General features: G+C 40.9%; 1 protein-coding gene and 2 long non-coding RNA genes across 7 annotated transcripts; all 3 read left to right on the top strand.

Annotated features, from left to right (window-relative positions):
* The first annotated feature begins 34 nt into the window (after positions 1–34).
* On the top strand, positions 35–22,857 carry LOC148402075 (uncharacterized). Of its 4 annotated transcripts, none has more exons than XR_015857174.1 (4): positions 35–481; positions 585–961; positions 20,609–20,758; positions 20,871–22,857. It is a non-coding gene; the product is annotated as an uncharacterized LOC148402075 (long non-coding RNA). The 4 variants fall into 4 exon arrangements; XR_015857172.1 differs by lacking the exon at positions 20,609–20,758 and having other exon boundaries at positions 41–481; positions 20,871–21,012; positions 21,085–22,857; XR_015857173.1 differs by lacking the exon at positions 20,609–20,758 and having other exon boundaries at positions 42–481; positions 20,871–21,012; positions 21,482–22,857.
* Positions 2,356–7,176, top strand: LOC148402077 (histone-lysine N-methyltransferase set-1-like). Of its 2 annotated transcripts, XM_088369328.1 has the most exons (6): positions 2,356–3,134; positions 4,760–4,876; positions 5,102–5,258; positions 5,584–5,673; positions 6,302–6,403; positions 7,109–7,176. In XM_088369328.1, exons 2-5 carry the CDS (start codon positions 4,768–4,770, stop codon positions 6,303–6,305), a joined length of 360 nt encoding a protein of 119 aa, XP_088225454.1. In that variant the 5' UTR covers positions 2,356–3,134; positions 4,760–4,767; the 3' UTR covers positions 6,306–6,403; positions 7,109–7,176. The 2 variants fall into 2 exon arrangements, with proteins under 2 accessions (XP_088225454.1, XP_088225455.1); XM_088369329.1 differs by lacking the exon at positions 2,356–3,134 and having other exon boundaries at positions 4,428–4,876.
* On the top strand, positions 13,663–16,920 carry LOC148402076 (uncharacterized). The gene is made up of 5 exons (XR_015857219.1): positions 13,663–13,677; positions 14,371–14,475; positions 15,105–15,254; positions 15,329–15,415; positions 16,383–16,920. It is a non-coding gene; the product is annotated as an uncharacterized LOC148402076 (long non-coding RNA).
* Positions 22,858–23,199: the final 342 nt, after the last annotated feature.

The following is a 23,199-nucleotide window of genomic DNA, read 5'->3' as shown; positions in this document are numbered from 1 at the left end:
AAACAACACTGTGTCTTGGTGCCACAAAGGCAAGAAACTGTCACAAAGGAGCATGTGAATTATTTGAAGTGATATGTCGGGAGTCTACAGCCTTAGGAGTTGTCACTTTGATATCTCACCAAGTGCACATGCATCCACAACACACACACACAGGCGCACAGGCACACGCCAGCTTTAGGATGAGCCTCTAAGTTATTCCTCAGTTAAGGGGAGCAATCAGAGTCTTTCATTTTGCTCCCAATATCAATCACTCGCTTCATGAATAAAGAAAATTAGACCCTGGTGATTCCATACGAGCTGCATCTGCCCTTTGAGCTCTTGCGCAATGCCTCATGTGTATGCGGCGTGCTCATCACCTCCACTCAGCATGAGCCAGCTCAGTCAATAACAAAACAGAGGCCCCGTTTTCAGACCCCATCAGATTCTGTGGATGCGTGTCACTCTTCATTAGAGAGGCGGGGTAGCAGGGGACGCCCTAAAGGTGAGGATGGCCACCGAGGGGGAGCGAGCAAGGGGGAGGGTGGTGTGGCGTGGCGTGGCAGCTGTGGAACAATGACAGAATGCGTGTCCGTGTCCCCCCTCAGGCAAAACACCAGCTACCCTCCACCCAGCACTGATCTCTCGCCTCTAGAGCCAATGACGGAGAGAAGCAGAAATAGACCAGCGGTCCAAGTCAGTGGACTTCCTGTCTTGGCCCGGCGCTGATGTAACATCACATCAGTCTCATGTCATATTCATAGAACCGCGATTGGTTTAGCTCAGGCGTGCAGGGCGTCTCCCTCACAGCACAGCAGCTTTGATAATGTCACATATGAATCTTTCATCGCTTCCATTAAATCAAGCACTTTGATTCGCTTATTATTAATTTAAAGAAATGGCAGCAATGTTGCTGTACATATGAGCCAAGGACATGCTATTAAAGATAATTCTTCGCTCAGGCGGACATTCTGATGAGGCTCTCGTGAGTTTGAATAATATTTGATTTTGTGATTATCAGTAAACTGTTCTCAAGATGGCTTATTGGCCTAGTGTGGTTGGAAAATTGTTGTTTGCATTTATTGTAGTTTAAAGCATCACTTTGGAAAGTGAATACAGAGGATATTTGCAGAGGATAGGGGCCAGCCCACAACTACTGTGGAGTAGATGTTTGAAGATAATTGCTGAACACTACATGGTGCTAAAGTTTCATTAGATCTATAAATCCAATTTTTTTATTTCGTGATTCACAATTTGTTGACTTCTAACATGAACAGAATGTGTCCGTGATTGTTTTGTGCTCCCTTATCCACAATAGCTTTTTGGGTCTGTCTCTTTTGTTGACATGACAAAATAGGAATTGACCTGAACATTTTGCCCCTATGTGTATAAGTGCAAAAAAAAAAAAAAGAGGGGTACAGCCCACCACCCACGAAAATGCTTCTCAAAGCCACCAAGAATGTGAGAGAGGGAAAACTCTGTTTGTTTTCTCCTGCAACCCGGACAAATTGAATAGAGAATAAAATGCGGAGGTTACAAAAATGGTAGAGAGAAAGGCTGAATAGATGAAAGGAGTGAGGAAGAAAGAAAAATCTTGAATGATGAGGATGAAAATTTGAAAGATGATAGGAGGGAAAAAAGGGAGCTGGCTCAACTTACCCCTTGTGTGGGTTGTGCCACAAGACAACTTTTTTTGTACCACCAAAACTGCTATGTTCACATCAAATCTGCTTATTTGTGGTGAGGCGTAACATCCAGGAATATAGAGTACATTTATATATCATTTTGCCCCAAAACTACTTTCCTGTGGTGATCATTTAAAAAAGAGTGGCTCACCTTTTCCCCATATTTGATTGATAATTGACAGTTGGACTGGGCAGCAAATTCAGCAGACACGCCCATAGCATTTGAGGGAAGAGAGAATGGCTGGATACATGAAATTAGTTCCACAGTGGACATCTTTCGTTTTTAAGGTCACAGAAAATCTATTAATTCTACTGATTTGGGCAAGTTTACATTGATTACTATTTGCATGAAGACAGCCAGGGTTATTTGGAAGTGGCCTTATTAGACAGGTCAAACATCATCAGTGATAGGCACAGTGGGGCGGCTTGATTATGGCTGGCAGCTGGCAGTGGGGGCCCTTCCTTCAGGGGCCCAGGTTATGCCCATGCATGAACCAGACCAACCCTCCTCCACCCACCCACCCACATGGACCCAAATGAGGAATAAATCTAACCTCCCTTTTGTCCGGAGGGGAGCGCATTAAAAGAGAATGTGAATAGAATTTGGGATTAATAGACGAGAATGAGGCATTAAATCAATGTAATTGTGAGAAACAGACGTGGACATGTACAGTAGTGTGTGTGTGTGTGTGTGTGTGTGTGTGTGTGTGTGTGTGTGTGTGTGTGTGTGTGTGTGCACTTGTTTTTATTAGTATGGGGGGTCCGAAGACAGGGAGCCCACCAACAAAGTGGGGCCCTGTGTCGTTGTGGGGTCCAAAATCCTGGACCCCACTCGGGAAACCACTCTAAAACAGCTTGAAATGCTCTAACAACATGCCTCACGAATTTTTTTCACTTACCCCACATGGTCGCAATGTTGAGAAATGTGTGTGTGAAGTGTGTGTGCTCAGTAGCGTCCCCCCGACCATGGCAAGTGGTATTGCAAGTATACACACTACCGGAAGTGTGTATGATTCAACCAATCAGGGCACCTCGTGATCCGAGTGTTGATTAAGAAAATAAAATGCTATTTCCTGTAGATTTAAACCAGGTAATTATTATTTTAGTAACCATAGCAGCTAAAATAATAGTGTAAACATAAAATTCCTGCATTACAATTGCAATTTATCTACATGTTATTTAATATTCATGACACTTGTTTGCTTTATAAAAATACGCTCATTCTATTAGGCTTATTTTAAAAACTGTCTCGTGCATTTTTCATGTTCTAAACATAAAAATAAAGGTATAAATAAATAGTAATTTATTCTTTACCATCAGTTTACATATTAGTTTAATCAGCAGGTATTGCATGTGTTAGCTTCATGCGGCTAAAACCGCCGGCTTAACGGCACTTCGCTACGTGTGACGGCGCAAGGCTGAGACTGCTCCGCGACGAAGACACGCTGCTCCTATCGAAACACAACATACACGGTGAGTAAATCAACTGCATGTAAATACTAAGTACATGAAACTGATGTAGAAATGCTTTTTGTCCAGACCCCGAGGGGTTTATATGCAATGATTATGGCTTCGGATTCGGTATATTGCCACTCGGATGGCGTAACGTTTTCCCCTCAGAAAGTCCGGCTTTTTAACTTGTCATTCATCTTAGCTTACAGTTGTTTTAAAAACAATGGTGTAAAAGAGAACGACAGCATGTATAATTGCTCAGTGTTATATTCAGGGTGATTTCGATGTGCTAATGTTTCATAGTTGCTAACCCCAGAACCGGACTCTGGCCGTAATTGCCGAAACCTCTTCAAAACTCGTTAAACACGTGGTAAAGCTCAGTGTTATGATATATCTGCATGTCTTCTGTATGTCTCGGTGGTTTTCTATCATGTAAGAATGCTTTCTTTAGATAACACAAGCATTCTGACGCAAATAAAACTATCCGGAAATTAGCTAATTAGCTAGCGCTAATCAGGATGCTACGTTCACTTTTCAAACAGAAACATAATAAAAACGAGTTGGTAGCTCCTGTAAAGTATGAGTTATACTGGTAAAACTATTGAAATAACTTTTCTTTGGATGCAGCACTGCTGCTGTGCTGTGTTGGCCATGTTAGTTTTTTAAAAATAGGTAGTTATAGTTACAAGTTATTCTCATTTAAGGTATTTGAGTTACTATCTAGTTACTGCATTATAAAAGTAATGATACATGTGCCTACTTTGCTGGTTTTTGTAATATGTTTTCCTGTGCACTCTTGCCTGCTGACAGACATGTCTTGACATGCCTACACGTGACTCAGCAGGATGTCAGCGTTATGTCGTGCATATTTTTGTCCAGCTTTTGGGTTTGTAAGAATTCAGTTCACAACACACATTGACTCAAGGAAGAGCTGAAAGTAGAAGAGTGACCACGTAGAGACAGAAATAGCTCATGACATTACCTGTTGTTATTGAGATAATAAAATTAGCTGTGAACATGTAGAATTACTACATGCTGTGATCTTTGGGGGGGTCTAGGGAGGTCTTGTTGGTGGGGTGGAGTACCCCAATTGAATAATAATGGGGTAAATGGTGCTTTTGCACTATTTAGTGTCTGTACATCTAGTTTTCAGTCTGTGTGCATTCTACACACCTACCCACTTAGGCAGGGGTGTCCAAGTCCAGTCCTCGAGGGCCGCATTCCTCCATGTTTTCTGAGTTTCCCCTCGTTAAACACACCTGTGCAGGAGCCTGATCATTGAATCAGGTGTGTTTAACGAGGGAAACTTGGAAAACATGGAGGAATGCGGCCCTCGAGGACTGGACTTGGACACCCCTGCACTTAGGTAAAGGGCTGTTTCAGTCCTTTTTTGGATCTGGTTGGAACTGTGACTAGTTAGAAGAAACAAAGCTCAGCTTCAAACCGACAAACATTTTCATTAATATATCAGTATTTTCTGAAAAAGATTATAGAAAAATATTCTTTCTTTAATCACTCTTGTTCTGTTAGTTCTCAGGCCAGGCTTATTCCTTCAGTCTTTATACAGTGGATGATTACAAATCTTTTAAAATTAATATAGAGTGCTTGTTAAAGTACTCTCTGCCATGTTTTGAATTATTTTTTAGAGACAGAAATGTCCAAAAGGAAAGCAAGAAAAAAGCCTGCTGATGAAGCAACCTTTTACATTCAATCCTCAAAGGACAAACCTGGACTAGTGGAAAGATTTATTGATGATCAAAAAGGTAATAAACTCATTTTTAGACCATTTATCCATTAAGTATATATGTTTATTTATTTTATAAAATGACACAAACAACAATCAAATTCAGATTGGTTGTTGTATTTCTGTTTCTAAGCGAGAACTTAGTATTAAAATTGTAAGATAACACCACAATTATTTGGTTAAAGGTGTATCTTAAAGAAATATTTTCTCATAACCAATGGTTTTATATAAAATGTCCTTGCAGGAAGAGGCGTGTGTGCTACCCAGCCCTTTGAACAAGGAGATTTCATCTTAGAATACAGGGGTCAACTTCTGTCGGCAGAAAAATGCCAAACAACCAAGTACTCTGAAAAGGAGAGTACATTTTTCTTTGACTTTGAATGGCAGAATCATGACTGGTGGTATGTATATCCAAATATTTTCTATACAAGAATTATGAATTCTAGAAAGAGACTGGAATAAAATACCCTATATTAGTGAGTCACTCAGAAGCAATATTTCAATAACACATCAGGATTGTGGAATTAACAATTTTTTTATTTAGTGCTTTGACGTTCAAAAAGACATTTCCATCTCAACTTTTCTTTTGAAATGTTGCAAGTTTTTATTTCTGTAAGCTAACTTTTATTTTACTAAAAGACTAGTTATATGATACAAAATGTTTGATTTCTTGTTTTTCTTTCCTAGTATTGATGCATCAATCTCTTTTACTTGAATTACTCTCAGGCTTCTGTTGATGATGCGCTGCTTGAACCAGCCAGAACTTTGCAGGACTCTTACCCTGATGATAGCATCAAACAGGATACCAGCCTACAGGTAACATTCATTTAGACTTTGTTGTACCTTAAACAGCATTCAGCCAACCGTTGGATCGCATGGTTTTTGTGGTTCTACTCATGGAGCCCAAACGAACCAGTGGCACACACACCGATAGATGGATTGTTGAAACATGCGTCCATGGGGGTCTAACCAAGCCAATCATTCACACACACTTAACAGATTTCTGATGGATACTTGTGGGGCCCTCCTTATGGATCTAAGGTTGTTTTGGTTATTCCAACCAAGATAATCATTCACACACACATAACAGATTTCCTAAATATGGCTACTTGTGGGGCCCTCCGTATGGATCGAAGGTTGTCTCATGTTTTTAGATCATACTTTTGGTTACGGACATTATGGAGGCTGATTATATTACAGCTATAGTTCCACACATCCTCAACAGCTAAATGGCTGAAGTGTCATGCTTAATGATGCTCCACTACATCCATAAAGATGCTGTTAGAAGACCTGATTAGACATCCAGAACTGACTGGAACACTTTAGTTAGAAGGGCTTGTTTGGTTTTGGGGACTAACTTCACATGATTAACTATACAGGTCTTGAGTCTGTCATTTGTGGCGTCTGTATGATGTTGGTAAGTTATTTGTGGTTTTAATTCCAGGTGACAGGCTCTCAGGCTGTTGATGGTGCGCTGCTTGAACCAGCCAGAACTTGGCAGGACTCTTACCCTTATGATAGGATCAAACAAGATGCCAGCCTACAGGTAACATTCAGTTAGACTTTGTTGTAAGAAATAAACTTTGTAGACCTTTTCTTGTTCTCTTAGTTTACAACTTTTAGTTGGAAAGCTGTTCATTAGTCAGAAGGTACCTTAAACAGCATTCAGCCAACCATTGGATCGCATGGTTTTTGTGGTTCTCCTCATGGAGCCCAAACGAACCAGTGGCACAAACACTTATTGATGGATTTTTGAAACATGCGTCCATGGGGGTCTAACCAAGCCAATCATGCACACACACAACAGATTTCTGATGGCTACTTGTGGGGCCCTCCGTATGGATCTAAAGTTGTCTTGGTTATTCCAACCAAGCCAATCATTCACACACACATAATAACAGATTTCTGATGGCTACTTGTGGGGCCCTCCGTATGGATCAAAGGTTGTCTCATGTTTTTAGATCATATTTTGGTTATGGACATTATAGAGGCTGATTATATTACAGCTATAGTTCCACACATCCTCAACAGCTAAACAGCTAAAGTGTCATGCTGAAGGATGCTCCACTACATCCATAAAGATGCTGTTATAGGACCTGATTAGACATCCAGAACTGACTGGAACACTTTAGTTAGAAAAGCTTGTTTGGTTTTGGGGACTAACTTCACATGATTTCACTCTACAGGTCTTGAGTCTGTCATTTGTGGTGTCTGTATGATGTTGGTAAGTTATTTGTGGTTTTAATTCCAGGTGACAGGCTCTCAGGCTCCTGTTGACGGTGCGCTGCCTGAACCAGCCAGAACTTGGCAGGACTTTGATTCTGATGATAACATCAAACAAGATGCCAGCCAACAGGTAACATTCAGTTAGACTTTGTTGTAAGAACTAAACTTTGTAGACCTTTTCTTGTTCTCTTAGTTTACAGCTTTTAGTTGGAAAGCTGTTCTTTAGTCAGAAGGTACCTTAAACAGCATTCAGCCAACCATTGGATCACACGGTTTTAGTGGTTCTCCTCATAGAGCCCAAACGAACCAGTGGCACACACACCTATAGATGGCTTGTTGAAACATGCGCCCATGGGTGTCCAACCAAGCCAATCATTCACACACACATAACAGATTTCTGATGGCTACTTGTGAGGCCCTCCGTATGGATCTAAAGTTGTCTTGGTTATTCCAACCAAGCCAATCATTCACACACACATAATAACAGATTTCTGATGGCTACTTGTGGGGCCCTCCGTATGGATCGAAGGTTGTCTCATGTTTTTAGATCATGTTTTGGTTATGGACATTATAGAGGCTGATTATATTACAGCTATAGTTCCACACATCCTCAACAGCTAAACGGCTAAAGTGTCATGCTGAAGGATGCTCCACTACATCCATAAAGATGCTGTTATAGGACCTGATTAGACATCCAGAACTGACTGGAACACTTTAGTTAGAAAAGCTTGTTTGGTTTTGGGGACTAACTTCACATGATTTCACTCTACAGGTCTTGAGTCTGTCATTTGTGGTGTCTGTATGATGTTGGTAAGTTATTTGTGGTTTTAATTCCAGGTGACAGGCTCTCAGGCTCCTGTTGACGGTGCGCTGCCTGAACCAGCCAGAACTTGGCAGGACTTTGACCCTGATGATAACATCAAACAAGATGCCAGCCAACAGGTAACATTCAGTTAGACTTTGTTGTAAGAACTAAACTTTGTAGACCTTTTCTTGTTCTCTTAGTTTACAGCTTTTAGTTGGAAAGCTGTTCTTTAGTCAGAAGGTACCTTAAACAGCATTCAGCCAACCATTGGATCACATGGTTTTAGTGGTTCTCCTCATAGAGCCCAAACGAACCAGTGGCACACACACCTATAGATGGCTTGTTGAAACATGCGCCCATGGGTGTCCAACCAAGCCAATCATTCACACACACATAACAGATTTCTGATGGCTACTTGTGAGGCCCTCCGTATGGATCTAAAGTTGTCTTGGTTATTCCAACCAAGCCAATCATTCACACACACATAATAACAGATTTCTGATGGCTACTTGTGGGGCCCTCCGTATGGATCGAAGGTTGTCTCATGTTTTTAGATCATGTTTTGGTTATGGACATTATAGAGGCTGATTATATTACAGCTATAGTTCCACACATCCTCAACAGCTAAACGGCTAAAGTGTCATGCTGAAGGATGCTCCACTACATCCATAAAGATGCTGTTATAGGACCTGATTAGACATCCAGAACTGACTGGAACACTTTAGTTAGAAAAGCTTGTTTGGTTTTGGGGACTAACTTCACATGATTTCACTCTACAGGTCTTGAGTCTGTCATTTGTGGTGTCTGTATGATGTTGGTAAGTTATTTGTGGTTTTAATTCCAGGTGACAGGCTCTCAGGCTCCTGTTGACGGTGCGCTGCCTGAACCAGCCAGAACTTGGCAGGACTCTGACCCTGATGATAACATCAAACAAGATGCCAGCCAACAGGTAACATTCAGTTAGACTTTGTTGTAAGAAATAAACTTTGTAGACCTTTTCTTGTTCTCTTAGTTTACAGCTTTTAGTTGGAAAGCTGTTCTTTAGTCAGAAGGTACGTTAAACAGCATTCAGCCAACCATTGGATCGCACGGTTTTTGTGGTTCTCCTCATAGAGCCCAAACGAACCAGTGGCACACACACCCATAGATGGATTGTTGAAACATGCGCCCATGGGTGTCCAACCAAGCCAATCATTCACACACACGTAACAGATTTCTGATGGCTACTTGTGGGGCCCTCCGTATGGATCTAAAGTTGTCTTGGTTATTCCAACCAAGCCAATCATTCACACACACATAATAACAGATTTCTGATGGCTACTTGTGGGGCCCTCCGTATGGATCGAAGGTTGTCTCATGTTTTTAGATCATATTTTGATTATGGACATCATGGAGGCTGATTATATTACAGCTATAGTTCCACACATCCTCAACAGTTAAACAGCTAAAGTGTCATGCTGAAGGATGCTCCACTACATCCATAAAGATGCTGTTATAGGACCTTATTAGACATCCAGAACTGACTGGAACACTTTAGTTAGAAAAGCTTGTTTGGTTTGGGGGACTAACTTCACATGATTTAACTCTACAGGTCTTGAGTCTGTCATTTGTGGTGTCTGTATGATGTTGGTAAGTTATTTGTGGTTTTAATTCCAGGTGACAGGCTCTCAGGCTCCTGTTGACGGTGCGCTGCCTGAACCAGGCAGAACTTGGCAGGACTCTGACCCTGATGATAACATCAAACAAGATGCCAGCCAACAGGTAACATTCAGTTAGACTTTGTTGTAAGAAATAAACTTTGTAGACCTTTTCTTGTTCTCTTAGTTTACAGCTTTTAGTTGGAAAGCTGTTCTTTAGTCAGAAGGTACCTTAAACAGCATTCAGCCAACCATTGGATCTCACGGTTTTAGTGGTTCTCCTCATAGAGCCCAAACGAACCAGTGGCACACACACCCATAGATGGATTGTTGAAACATGCGCCCATGGGTGTCCAACCAAGCCAATCATTCACACACACATAACAGATTTCTGATGGCTACTTGTGGGGCCCTCCGTATGGATCTAAAGTTGTCTTGGTTATTCCAACCAAGCCAATCATTCACACACACATAACAGATTTCTGATGGCTACTTGTGGGGCCCTCCGTATGGATCGAAGGTTGTCTCATGTTTTTAGATCATATTTTGGTTATGGACATTATGGAGGCTGATTATATTACAGCTATAGTTCCACACATCCTCAACAGCTAAACAGCTAAAGTGTCATGCTGAAGGATGCTCCACTACATCCATAAAGATGCTGTTATAAGACCTTATTAGACATCCAGAACTGACTGGAACACTTTAGTTAGAAAAGCTTGTTTGGTTTTGGGGACTAACTTCACATGATTTAACTCTACAGGTCTTCAGTCTGTCATTTGTGGTGTCTGTATGATGTTGGTAAGTTATTTGTGGTTTTAATTCCAGGTGACAGGCTCTCAGGCTCCTGTTGACGGTGCGCTGCCTGAACCAGCCAGAACTTGGCAGGACTCTGACCCTAATGATAACATCAAACAAGATGCCAGCCAACAGGTAACATTCAGTTAGACTTTGTTGTAAGAAATAAACTTCGTAGACCTTTTCTTGTTCTTTTAGTTGGAAAGCTGTTCTTTAGTCAGAAGGTACCTTAAACAGCATTCAGCCAACCATTGGATCACACGGTTTTAGTGGTTCTCCTCATAGAGCCCAAACGAACCAGTGGCACACACACCCATAGATGGCTTGTTGAAACATGCGCCCATGGGTGTCCAACCAAGCCAATCATTCACACACACATAACAGATTTCTGATGGCTACTTGTGAGGCCCTCCGTATGGATCTAAAGTTGTCTTGGTTATTCCAACCAAGCCAATCATTCACACACACATAATGACAGATTTCTGATGGCTACTTGTGGGGCCCTCCGTATGGATCGAAGGTTGTCTCATGTTTTTAGATCATATTTTGATTATGGACATTATGGAGGCTGATTTATATTACAGCTATAGTTCCACACATCCTCAACAGTTAAACGGCTAAAGTGTCATGCTGAAGGATGCTCCACTACATCCATAAAGATGCTGTTATAGGACCTGATTAGACATCCAGAACTGACTGGAACACTTTAGTTAGAAAAGCTTGTTTGGTTTTGGGGACTAACTTCACATGATTTAACTCTACAGGTCTTGAGTCTGTCATTTGTGGTGTCTGTATGATGTTGGTAAGTTATTTGTGGTTTTAATTCCAGGTGACAGGCTCTCAGGCTCCTGTTGACGGTGCGCTGCCTGAACCAGCCAGAACTTGGCAGGACTCTGACCCTGATGATAACATCAAACAAGATGCCAGCCAACAGGTAACATTCAGTTAGACTTTGTTGTAAGAAATAAACTTTGTAGACCTTTTCTTGTTCTCTTAGTTTACAGCTTTTAGTTGGAAAGCTGTTCTTTAGTCAGAAGGTACCTTAAACAGCATTCAGCCAACCATTGGATCACACGGTTTTAGTGGTTCTCCTCATAGAGCCCAAACGAACCAGTGGCACACACACCCATAGATGGCTTGTTGAAACATGCGCCCATGGGTGTCCAACCAAGCCAATCATTCACACACACATAACAGATTTCTGATGGCTACTTGTGAGGCCCTCCGTATGGATCTAAAGTTGTCTTGGTTATTCCAACCAAGCCAATCATTCACACACACATAATGACAGATTTCTGATGGCTACTTGTGGGGCCCTCCGTATGGATCGAAGGTTGTCTCATGTTTTTAGATCATATTTTGATTATGGACATTATGGAGGCTGATTTATATTACAGCTATAGTTCCACACATCCTCAACAGTTAAACGGCTAAAGTGTCATGCTGAAGGATGCTCCACTACATCCATAAAGATGCTGTTATAGGACCTGATTAGACATCCAGAACTGACTGGAACACTTTAGTTAGAAAAGCTTGTTTGGTTTTGGGGACTAACTTCACATGATTTAACTCTACAGGTCTTGAGTCTGTCATTTGTGGTGTCTGTATGATGTTGGTAAGTTATTTGTGGTTTTAATTCCAGGTGACAGGCTCTCAGGCTCCTGTTGACGGTGCGCTGCCTGAACCAGCCAGAACTTGGCAGGACTCTGACCCTGATGATAACATCAAACAAGATGCCAGCCAACAGGTAACATTCAGTTAGACTTTGTTGTAAGAAATAAACTTTGTAGACCTTTTCTTGTTCTCTTAGTTTACAGCTTTTAGTTGGAAAGCTGTTCTTTAGTCAGAAGGTACCTTAAACAGCATTCAGCCAACCATTGGATCACACGGTTTTAGTGGTTCTCCTCATAGAGCCCAAACGAACCAGTGGCACACACACCCATAGATGGATTGTTGAAACATGCGCCCATGGGTGTCCAACCAAACCAATCATTCACACACACATAACAGATTTCTGATGGCTACTTGTGGGGCCCTCCGTATGGATCTAAAGTTGTCTTGGTTATTCCAACCAAGCCAATCATTCACACACACATAATAACAGATTTCTGATGGCTACTTGTGGGGCCCTCCGTATGGATCGAAGGTTGTCTCATGTTTTTAGATCATATTTTGGTTATGGACATTATGGAGGCTGATTATATTACAGCTATAGTTCCACACATCCGCAACAGCTAAACAGCTAAAGTGTCATGCTGAAGGATGCTCCACTACATCCATAAAGATGCTGTTATAGGACCTTATTAGACATCCAGAACTGACTGGAACACTTTAGTTAGAAAAGCTTGTTTGGTTTTGGGGACTAACTTCACATGATTTAACTCTACAGGTCTTCAGTCTGTCATTTGTGGTGTCTGTATGATGTTGGTAAGTTATTTGTGGTTTTAATTCCAGGTGACAGGCTCTCAGGCTCCTGTTGACGGTGCGCTGCCTGAACCAGCCAGAACTTGGCAGGACTCTGACCCTAATGATAACATCAAACAAGATGCCAGCCAACAGGTAACATTCAGTTAGACTTTGTTGTAAGAAATAAACTTCGTAGACCTTTTCTTGTTCTTTTAGTTGGAAAGCTGTTCTTTAGTCAGAAGGTACCTTAAACAGCATTCAGGCAACCATTGGATCACACGGTTTTAGTGGTTCTCCTCATAGAGCCCAAACGAACCAGTGGCACACACACCCATAGATGGATTGTTGAAACATGCGCCCATGGGTGTCCAACCAAGCCAATCATTCACACACACATAACAGATTTCTGATGGCTACTTGTGGGGCCCTCCGTATGGATCTAAAGTTGTCTTGGTTATTCCAACCAAGCCAATCATTCACACACACATAATAGATTTCTGATGGCTACTTGTGGGGCCCTCCGTATGGATCGAAGGTTGTCTCATGTTTTTAGATCATATTTTGGTTATGGACATTATGGAGGCTGATTATATTACAGCTATAGTTCCACACATCCTCAACAGCTAAACAGCTAAAGTGTCATGCTGAAGGATGCTCCACTACATCCATAAAGATGCTGTTATAGGACCTTATTAGACATCCAGAACTGACTGGAACACTTTAGTTAGAAAAGCTTGTTTGGTTTTGGGGACTAACTTCACATGATTTAACTCTACAGGTCTTCAGTCTGTCATTTGTGGTGTCTGTATGATGTTGGTAAGTTATTTGTGGTTTTAATTCCAGGTGACAGGCTCTCAGGCTCCTGTTGACGGTGCGCTGCCTGAACCAGCCAGAACTTGGCAGGACTCTGACCCTAATGATAACATCAAACAAGATGCCAGCCAACAGGTAACATTCAGTTAGACTTTGTTGTAAGAAATAAACTTCGTAGACCTTTTCTTGTTCTTTTAGTTGGAAAGCTGTTCTTTAGTCAGAAGGTACCTTAAACAGCATTCAGGCAACCATTGGATCACACGGTTTTAGTGGTTCTCCTCATAGAGCCCAAACGAACCAGTGGCACACACACCCATAGATGGATTGTTGAAACATGCGCCCATGGGTGTCCAACCAAGCCAATCATTCACACACACATAACAGATTTCTGATGGCTACTTGTGGGGCCCTCCGTATGGATCTAAAGTTGTCTTGGTTATTCCAACCAAGCCAATCATTCACACACACATAATAACAGATTTCTGATGGCTACTTGTGGGGCCCTCCGTATGGATCGAAGGTTGTCTCATGTTTTTAGATCATATTTTGGTTATGGACATTATGGAGGCTGATTATATTACAGCTATAGTTCCACACATCCTCAACAGCTAAATGGCTGAAGTGTCATGCTTAATGATGCTCCACTACATCCATAAAGATGCTGTCATAGGACCTGATTAGACATCCAGTACTGACTGGAACACTTTAGTTAGAAAAGCTTGTTTGGTTTTGGGGACTAACTTCACATGATTTAACTCTACAGGTCTTGAGTCTGTCATTTGTGGTGTCTGTATGATGTTGGTAAGTTATTTGTGGTTTTAATTCCAGGTGACAGGCTCTCAGGCTCCTGTTGATGGTGTGCTGCCTGAACCAGCCAGAACTTGGCAGGACTCTGACCCTGATGATAACATCAAACAAGATGCCAGCCAACAGGTACCATTCAGTTAGACTTTGCTGTAAGAAATAAACTTTGTAGACCTTTTCTTGTTCTCTTAGTTTACAGCTTTTATTTGGAAAGCTGTTCTTTAGTCAGAAGGTACCTTAAACAGCATTCAGCCAACCATTGGATCACACGGTTTTAGTGGTTCTCCTCATAGGGCCCAAACGAACCAGTGGCGCACACACTTATAGATGGATTGTTGAAACATGCGTCCATGGGGGTCCAACCAAGCCAATCATTCAAACACACACATAATAGATTTCTTAAATATGGCTACTTATGCGGCCCTCCGTATGGATTTAAGGTTGTCATGGTTATTCCAACAAAGCCAATCATTCACACACACATAACAGATTTCTGAAATATGGTTTCTTGTGGCTTCTTTGTTGTAAATTTTGGAGCCTTTTCCATGTTTTATATGTAAAATTTCCTGTGCATTGAATGTGATATAAGGTTTTGGCATATTTCAGAGGATGTGTACAGCACCGGTCATCTACCAGTTAAGATATTGGACAGAAATTTTAATTATTTTGAGCAAAGAAATTCTAGTCTTTATATTAATACAGCATATAAGAGTAGCTTGCAGAAACTAACAACACATTTCTTTTAATTCCCTCCATAGAGCTATCAATTACCAAAGGAGTTTCTCAAAGTGGACTACTCAGACAGTGATGATACTGACAATGATTCCCAAAAGGACTGCTCTGTACCTCTGCAAATCAATCTGCTCAAAACAAGAGTATATTAAATTTGACCAAGCATTCTTATACAGGTGCAGTTAATTTTTGTTTTAGAATATTGCTATACTGTATGTATTTTTTCTGTACTTTAAAATCATCATTTCAGATGGGCTGATCCCAGAAGTCATAGAAGTGACCTCTTGTACCTCCGCATCTCGTGGCCCAAGTAATGAAAAGTCTGCCAAAAAGAGAGGTGAGTTGAGAGTAATCCTTTTCAATATATAACTTTATCACAGTTGCTTTTAAATTGCCCAATTGTTACTACTGTATCAGTATCTAATTATCCTCACATATGCTGCTTACTAAGATTTAGATGACCCAAGCAAGATATATTAAACACCACTTGACTTTTTTTCTTAGACATGTAAGGTCTAAACTTTTGAATTTTGTTATAAAATGAAAATTGACCCATCCTTTCTCATGTGAGCTACAGGTCATTGCTAACCTTGATTATATGTGAGATGTTTGTTTACATCTATTTTTAAATAGGGGTAATGTATACATGACACATTTAATTTTTTACACACTATATATTTCCAAATTTACTTTTATCATCTTTGTTTGTCTATGTGTAGCACGTTATCAAAGCAAATTCCCCATACATGTAAAACACTGTCTGAAAAAAGTTTTTCACAGATTTTTATTTTTTATTTTCCCTGATTTTGCAACAACTTGTATCTGTTCTTAATGGTTTTGTCAGAGAAATGGTGCATCCCAATGTGCTGCCATGGTGGAGTTTGACTGCCTGTGCAACCTCTGTAGGGTCCAGGAATTGCTTCATCTACCAGCAGTGACATTCTGATCAAATGCAAAACTGCTTAAAAGTAGTCAAGAAAATGAGAGACCTCTTTCCCCCACCACCAAAACTGGGGCCATTCTAATGTTACCCTTTTGTGCATCTATTTTTAATTTTGTTAATATCAAAACAGCTGACACTGAAGACCACCTAGCAACTTAAATGACCGGATTAATATCTCAGATATTAACTGATTTACTTATGTCTATTGTAGGCTCATCACTGTTGACAAAGATAGTTGACGTTATAAAATATCTCATTTAAATTATATTGTCGGATAATTGTACATAAAGTGAATGTATTCTTTATGCAATTTTGTTCTAATTAAATTGTAAACTAAAAAGTGCTCTTCTTATGCCCTTAGGTAACGGAAAAGTTGTGAAAAGAAGCTGGACCCCAGAGGAATGTGCTGCAGTAAATAAACATTCAAGGAAGTATATATTGACAAATCAGGTTCCTGGTAAGCTTGACTGCGAGAAATGCATTGCTGCAGAACCACAAGCACTGAGCTGTTAAGTACTTTGTCAAAAAGAGAATAACCACCATGAGGAGAAAATATGAGTGAAACAGCTTCCCTTAACAGAGATAGAAACACATGGCTGGTTCTGTTTCACCATTTGTTCACTATTTGTTTGTGATTTTTTTTTATGCTCCACTTCTCCTGTTCATAAATGTTAGATTAAATAAGTTCCTTTATTCATTGGCTACATTTGTAATGTGTCCATTTAAAATTTTGACTCAAGACAATTATTACTTGTAAATCCTGTGTACTTTATAGTTAGCTAAAATGCAGAATTTAAATATTATTTTAAAATGTACCAATATGACTGAACAAATTGAAGAATATTAAGACTGTGACCAAGGAAAATGGACCAGAATCTGAATAAAGACTTTAGAATGTATTTTAGAATGCACATTTCAATGTATATCTAGTATATTTAGCCAGATGAAAGTATTCACACTAACAAAATTTTTAGGTTTTCTGAAATGATCAAGTCCACACAAATGCATGTTTGGGTTAGATTAGGGTTGGGGTTGAACTTGATAGATCCTCTTTATAAAGGCAGACCTAACAAGTCTTAAATCTTAACAGCAAGCTCTATAACTGGCTAAAAAAATAATGTGTGTATAGGTGGACCTCTTAAGGTTGAAATATTAAAAGCGAGCCCCATAACTGACTAAAAATCTTATGTGTGTAAATGTGGACCCCGCAAAGCCGGAATGTTAGAAACAGGCCCCTCATGTGACTGAAAAACTGACATGAAAAAAAAAGTTTCGAATTGTGTTCATTGAAAGTGATTTTTAATATCAAGATTTTTTTTGGGACTTGCCTGATTTTTTTCATAGTTCTTGGACCACTAGAAAGGGTGGACCCCACTACTCAGTAAAGTACTTTGGGTCCTGCAGAGGGAGGTTAACAAGGATGTGTGTGTGTGTGTGTGTGTGTGTGTGTGTGTGTGTGTGTGTGTGTGTGTGTGTGTGTGTGTGTGTGTGTGTGTGCTTTGTTAGTTATTGAGAGAATAAAAAGCTTCCGACCCATTGATAAAACCTCATTGTCTCAGAACACCTCATAATACAAAACAAAAAAGTCTGCCTTTCTCATATTGTTTTACAATCGTGTATGTTGCTATCATATGTCAAGTAACCCTAGTCATGTTGCCTTTTGTTGTAAATTTAGTTTAATCTCAGATTTTATTTGATTTTAGTTTAATTTTAATACTTTACTATGTTAATTTAATATTTTGTTAGTTTACTCGCTAATTGCTGCTCTGGAAGTGTCTCAAAAATACTATTCATGTAGAAATAACCCAGCCAGAAATAGTGTTGACCAACTTATCACAATGGCCTTGAAAATGAGTTTTCAATTTTCGTCCACCTTAGACACCTTAGAATCTCAAGAGTGGTGAGCTGACACCTGATTGGTTAAAAAATGCCATCGTTTGTAATGCTTATTTGTCATAAACCAGCATTTGGGATTTTGAAGACCCAGGGCAGATTTCCAATGACAATGGCAACACACAAAATCTGATTGGACTAAATAAATAAATAAATAAATAAATAAATAAATAATCTAACATACATATGACTGGAAGCTGGCCAGCTAAGACAGGCTGCTATTTTGCAAGGCTCCATTTGCACACATGCCACCCCCCTCTGTATATTGATCCCCTCAATTGTGCCTGAATGAGATGCAAACAGGATAGGCACATAATGGTGAAATAGCACTCGGCTGTATTGAGGTGCGCGACAAGAAGGAATAAATCAGATAATGCAACAGCCCCAGATAATGAACAATATCAGAAGATACATGGGTGTTGTCATGCACGGCGGTAATGTCGCATGCGTGTGTGGCCTCCTCTCACATTTGAGGTGTGTGCGAGCAAGCAAACATCTTTGTACTCAACACCTCCGCGCTGTGTGAGCAGGACAGCTCAAGGCCGGTGTGTGAGTGTGTGTGCGCACATATCAACCCAAAACCACCTTCCCCTGCTCTGTTTGCCTTCAGTCTCTCCATGTCACATTATTGTGTAGTCATGGCAACTATTCTGATCGATCCAGGGCCATCTGAGACAGATGTTACTCCAAAGCAGACAAACTGTCCCATAATAATAGCTCTGACGATCATAATAATTATTTTTTTAGATAAAAGGTGGTGCAGCACAGTAGACCACCGGTTAGCACATCCGCCTCACAGTTCGGAGGTTGCGGGTATGATCCAGGCTCCAGCCTTCCTGTGTGACGTGAGCATGTTCTCCCCCGTGCCTATGTGGGTTTCCTCTGGGTGCTCCTCCCCAAAACATGCATGGTAGGCAAGCTGGGATAGGCTCCAGCATGCCCGTGACCCTCATGAGAAAATGGATGGATGGATTCATGAGGTGACCACTCATTTAACGAACTCCCACTCTCAAAGCAAATGATGAAACAGTCACAGCCATAAAATGCTGGAACATTTTATCATCAAAGAACTCTTTTAAAATTGTATTGAGATAGTTACACTTGTCCAGTATGGACAATAACACGGTGATGAGATTTTCTTCCATCATGCTGATTGAGTGTCAAAAACATGCAAATCCTATTTTACCAATCATCACATAAAAGACCAGCTAAAACAGTCTGTTTTTCAAGTGTGTCCTTTACATGCCCAGAGAGCTGAAGTCTTAATTGAACTCAAATAAGCTGGAGTCCAACATCTCTCAAGGCTAAGAACAATCCTCACCACTGTGGTCTCTGTGTGCTTATGTTTTTGTATCTTTGCACTTCAGATACAAAAAAGTGACTACATAATACAAAATACAAGAAAACTGTCATATTTTCAGTAATATTACTACCAGCATTTCATTTATTGAATGCAGGCTAGAATGATGGATATAATCATGTTTGGTCATTTTCATTATATGTGTTGGATGTTATCTAACTTAATATGTCAAAATGAAATATCAATTTGAGTAAAAAACACAAACAACACACAATAAAATGTATCCACAATTGTTTTTTTCATGCCTGTGTGAAAAGCGGTCACATGCTACCGCATTCACGTCCCATCGCAATTGGACTTCTGCAACCCATAATAAGATGTCATGCGAGTGTACACCAGCGCTGCCTGGAGCAGCTGTACGGGTGGGGTGCACTGGACAATATTTGGGTTCAAAAGAGGAGGGGCGTGTCACATTTACTTTCTGTCAACAGCCATGGATAGCCGGTCAGGAGTCAAGGTTCAACACTGATATTTCAGTGCCTCTCCATTCCACTAAACACACACTGCCTGTTTTTGTACCAACACGCAAATGTCCTCCTTTATTTTGTCATTTGTGGGAGTGTGTTTGTGTGGACTCTGTACTCCGAGAAGTGGACAAACCAAAGGAAAAGAACACAGACTTGAGCAAGACGAGGTGAAAGGGCGAGTGGAGAGAAGGCTTATTAGCAGAAAACAGATGGCCCCCACCATTTACAGTGGCCCCACCGGGAGGGACAACTCTGAACCTCCGGGTTACCAGCGCCACCGAGTGGGGCGGGCTGTTTAAACACCGCACGCTATGATTGTGTTAACAAAAAGAAAATTTGTGTCTCCTCTGGCTGGATGCCATTCTTTCATCTGGAGCAACTGGCACCTCAAATAATTGTATTTTGTTTTGATTGAAAACAAATAATTTTATTAATTAAAACATTTGAGTAGAGGGTGAAAATATAAACATGTTTCTTCTTCTGTGGTTTGCACAAGCTTGTGTTGGCATAAACGAAACTGACAGGCAGCACACAATTCAGTCAGGGTTTCAAGCAAACAAAATGTGACAGAAATATAGGCTGACAGTAAATTAGGAAACACGTTCAGGGTTGTACAGGTAGCAAACACACTTTTATGAAAAACGGAAATACACGCTGTACATTGGTTTAAAAAAAAACAATGCGGCCCTTGAATCATTAAGTTGCCCATCCCTGATCTGGAATAATTATTTTTTTCTTTTTTTACATTGGAGAAGTAAAATTGTTACCATCACGCTGCCGGTCGTGATGAGGAAGTGTTAACATGCGCAAATGTGTTAATAATTGCATCAGAGCCATCAGTCAGACGTGTCACGGTAATGTGCATAGGTGCAAGTGGACACACGCATGACAAACAGTGAGTGGAAATGAAGGATTTGGACTTCCATCCAGCTACATTATGCAGCAGATGGCGTCCAGGCCAGGCCCCGGCCAGGCCTCTCCCAGGAGACGGAGAGCAAGGGAGAGATGATGGGGGAGGTGTGGAAAAACAAAGTGGAAGGGACAAAGCTGTTTTTTTTTTAGTTGTACTTGCACATGTTTGTTTTCTCGTTTTTATTTTTTAAAGCACTGCCTCTTGGTTGGCTCATAGGACGGAGTCATGGATGCTCCCCTCCTCCCCCCGCTCCAGCTGAGGCTCCACCTGAGCCCATCCACCCTGGGCCTGACCCGGGTTGACCTGTGAAGAAGGGAACGCAGGACAGAGGGAGAGGAAGAAAAGAGAAATGGTGCAGGTGAAGTATGTACTATACTGTATTTGGCAGCACAAGACCCAATTAGAATGAATTTCAATATAATGTGTCCAGTCTGAAGCGCTGATCAAGCTGGAAGAAAATTCACGTAGCACTCGACTTGATCAGATGCCCCAATCAATGCTCTAACAGACACACCTACAAAGCAGCCTTTAAATCTCACAGATCTGTGCCCCTGGCGCTTTTTGTTTTGTCTTTTCTGCATTAATTGTGCCAACGCTGGGAGTGCGGGCCAGATGTCCCTACGACCTGTGGGGATTATTACAAATCTGTTAGCCTCATTGTTTATGTGGACCCTTCAGAGCCCCGGCCCCTTGCGCTTCTCCTGCTCAAGTTCCAGGGACGAACAAGACCCAAAGCAGATTGCTAATGTGAAAAATAACAAGCTTGGCCTCTATGAATGGACCAAGGACATGTGCGACTTTCTGAGACTTTCCTGTCACCCTTCCAGTGACCATGGCTTGGGCCCAATGGCCACCGGGGACCCTTTGATGCCTCCCAGTTTGGCCACAACGGTGCCATGATCTTTGGCAAAGCTATGGATCTAATGAACTCATCAGCCAGATGGGGACTTTGGATCTTGGGGTTGCGGATTGTAAGGCCCGTTACAAAAAAAGGGTGCACAAAATTGGAGCTTTACAAAAATTGTACAAATACAATAACAGATGTTTCAACAGAAACGATGGTGCAAAACACGTAGACAGTAATGTATCAATACTCAGGCATATGTAGGATGTTCTTTATCATCTACAAAGAATGACTAATATTACTGGCTTAATGAGGAGCTGAAATCTTCTCCATGTACAGGAATGTATGTCTGTGTTATACTGCCACAAGGTGGCTAAGGCGTGTACACCAGAAGGAGCTGCACAATGTCCATTAACTTGGAGAAAAAAAATGCATACGTTCTTTTTAATGATGTCATTACTGTATGTTTTTATAAAGCACATGTTTTCTAGCAGACCTCTTACTAAAAGTCTGTTGGCTTATTGTAAAAAAAAAAAAAAAAACTAAACTAGTATTGATGTTGCTGGAGTTTTAACCCTTTCGACTATTAATTTTAGATGATGGATTTTTGTGCACCTCACTTTATTCACTTAAATTGCTTGTGCACACTTAACAATTTGGTATCAAATGCAGATGTAAATGAATTAGAAGCTCCAATGTTCTCGTGTGTCATGTAAATCATTTTCTATGTCAAGCACATGAAATTTATTTTTGCTGACAGCAAGAATGATAGAATTGGTCTCACTTATTCCAATGGTTATATCTGCCGTTCTGCATTTCGAGAAATGATATTTTGACCCTCTCATCTTATTGGACTTGGACATAAGTGGGCTTCTAAATATATCGATGAAAGAGAAGCAGTTCAAAAGAAACAATAGGGCTGCAATGTTGATAAAAAGAAAGCCACTTCATTTATGAGATGCTTCTCCAAGAACCTTGGTGGGGGCTAAGAGGACATGTGACCCGAGAGAGGTCACTAACCTGCCTCCTCTTAAATAGTGGTGATTTTAAAGTGGGGTACATACCATTAGTACATTACTTCTTGGGTCAATCCAGAATTGGAAGAAAATACTATATCCACCAACATTTTTTAAAATGAAAAGAACCGTGTGTGATTATCAAATCTGACACTGTCAATCAAATTCAAGCTCTTGGCCTGGATCACATTTGATTCTACCCTTTTGTTTGTGGTTGTCAGAACTAATGATGATGAAAAAAAATAATTGTGTTTTGAGCGCCAGTTCCTGAGTGATGTCTCAGCACTCTCGCCATCACCCTGAACACATGACATGTCCCAAAATAAGTATGATTTGTGTGTGAGTGTGCGTGTTTGTGTAGGGGTTGAGGGGGTGGGGGGGTCCACAGTAGGGAAAGAGAAAGTGAGCACCTTTGTGTGTCCATATGACTCAGAGCGCTCCCTGCTGGGTGCACAGATGGTGCCAACGATGGCCACATTTTCACATGGGACCAAGAGATTTCGAGATCCCGCACCTCCTGTTCTTGCCCTTACACACACACACACACACACACACACACACACACACACACACGCACGCACGCACGCATGCACACACACACACACACACACACTTACAAAGGTCAATGTGTGTTTAAGAGCACAATTCATTTGATATTTTGAATGCACTGATTTGCTTTGTTAAT

This window comes from Syngnathus floridae, chromosome 2, assembly GCF_059516105.1.
Source record: "Syngnathus floridae isolate MCC-2025c chromosome 2, RoL_Sflo_1.0, whole genome shotgun sequence".
NCBI classification, from domain to species: domain Eukaryota; kingdom Metazoa; phylum Chordata; class Actinopteri; order Syngnathiformes; family Syngnathidae; genus Syngnathus; species Syngnathus floridae.
This window is presented reverse-complemented; position numbering and strand designations above follow the sequence as displayed.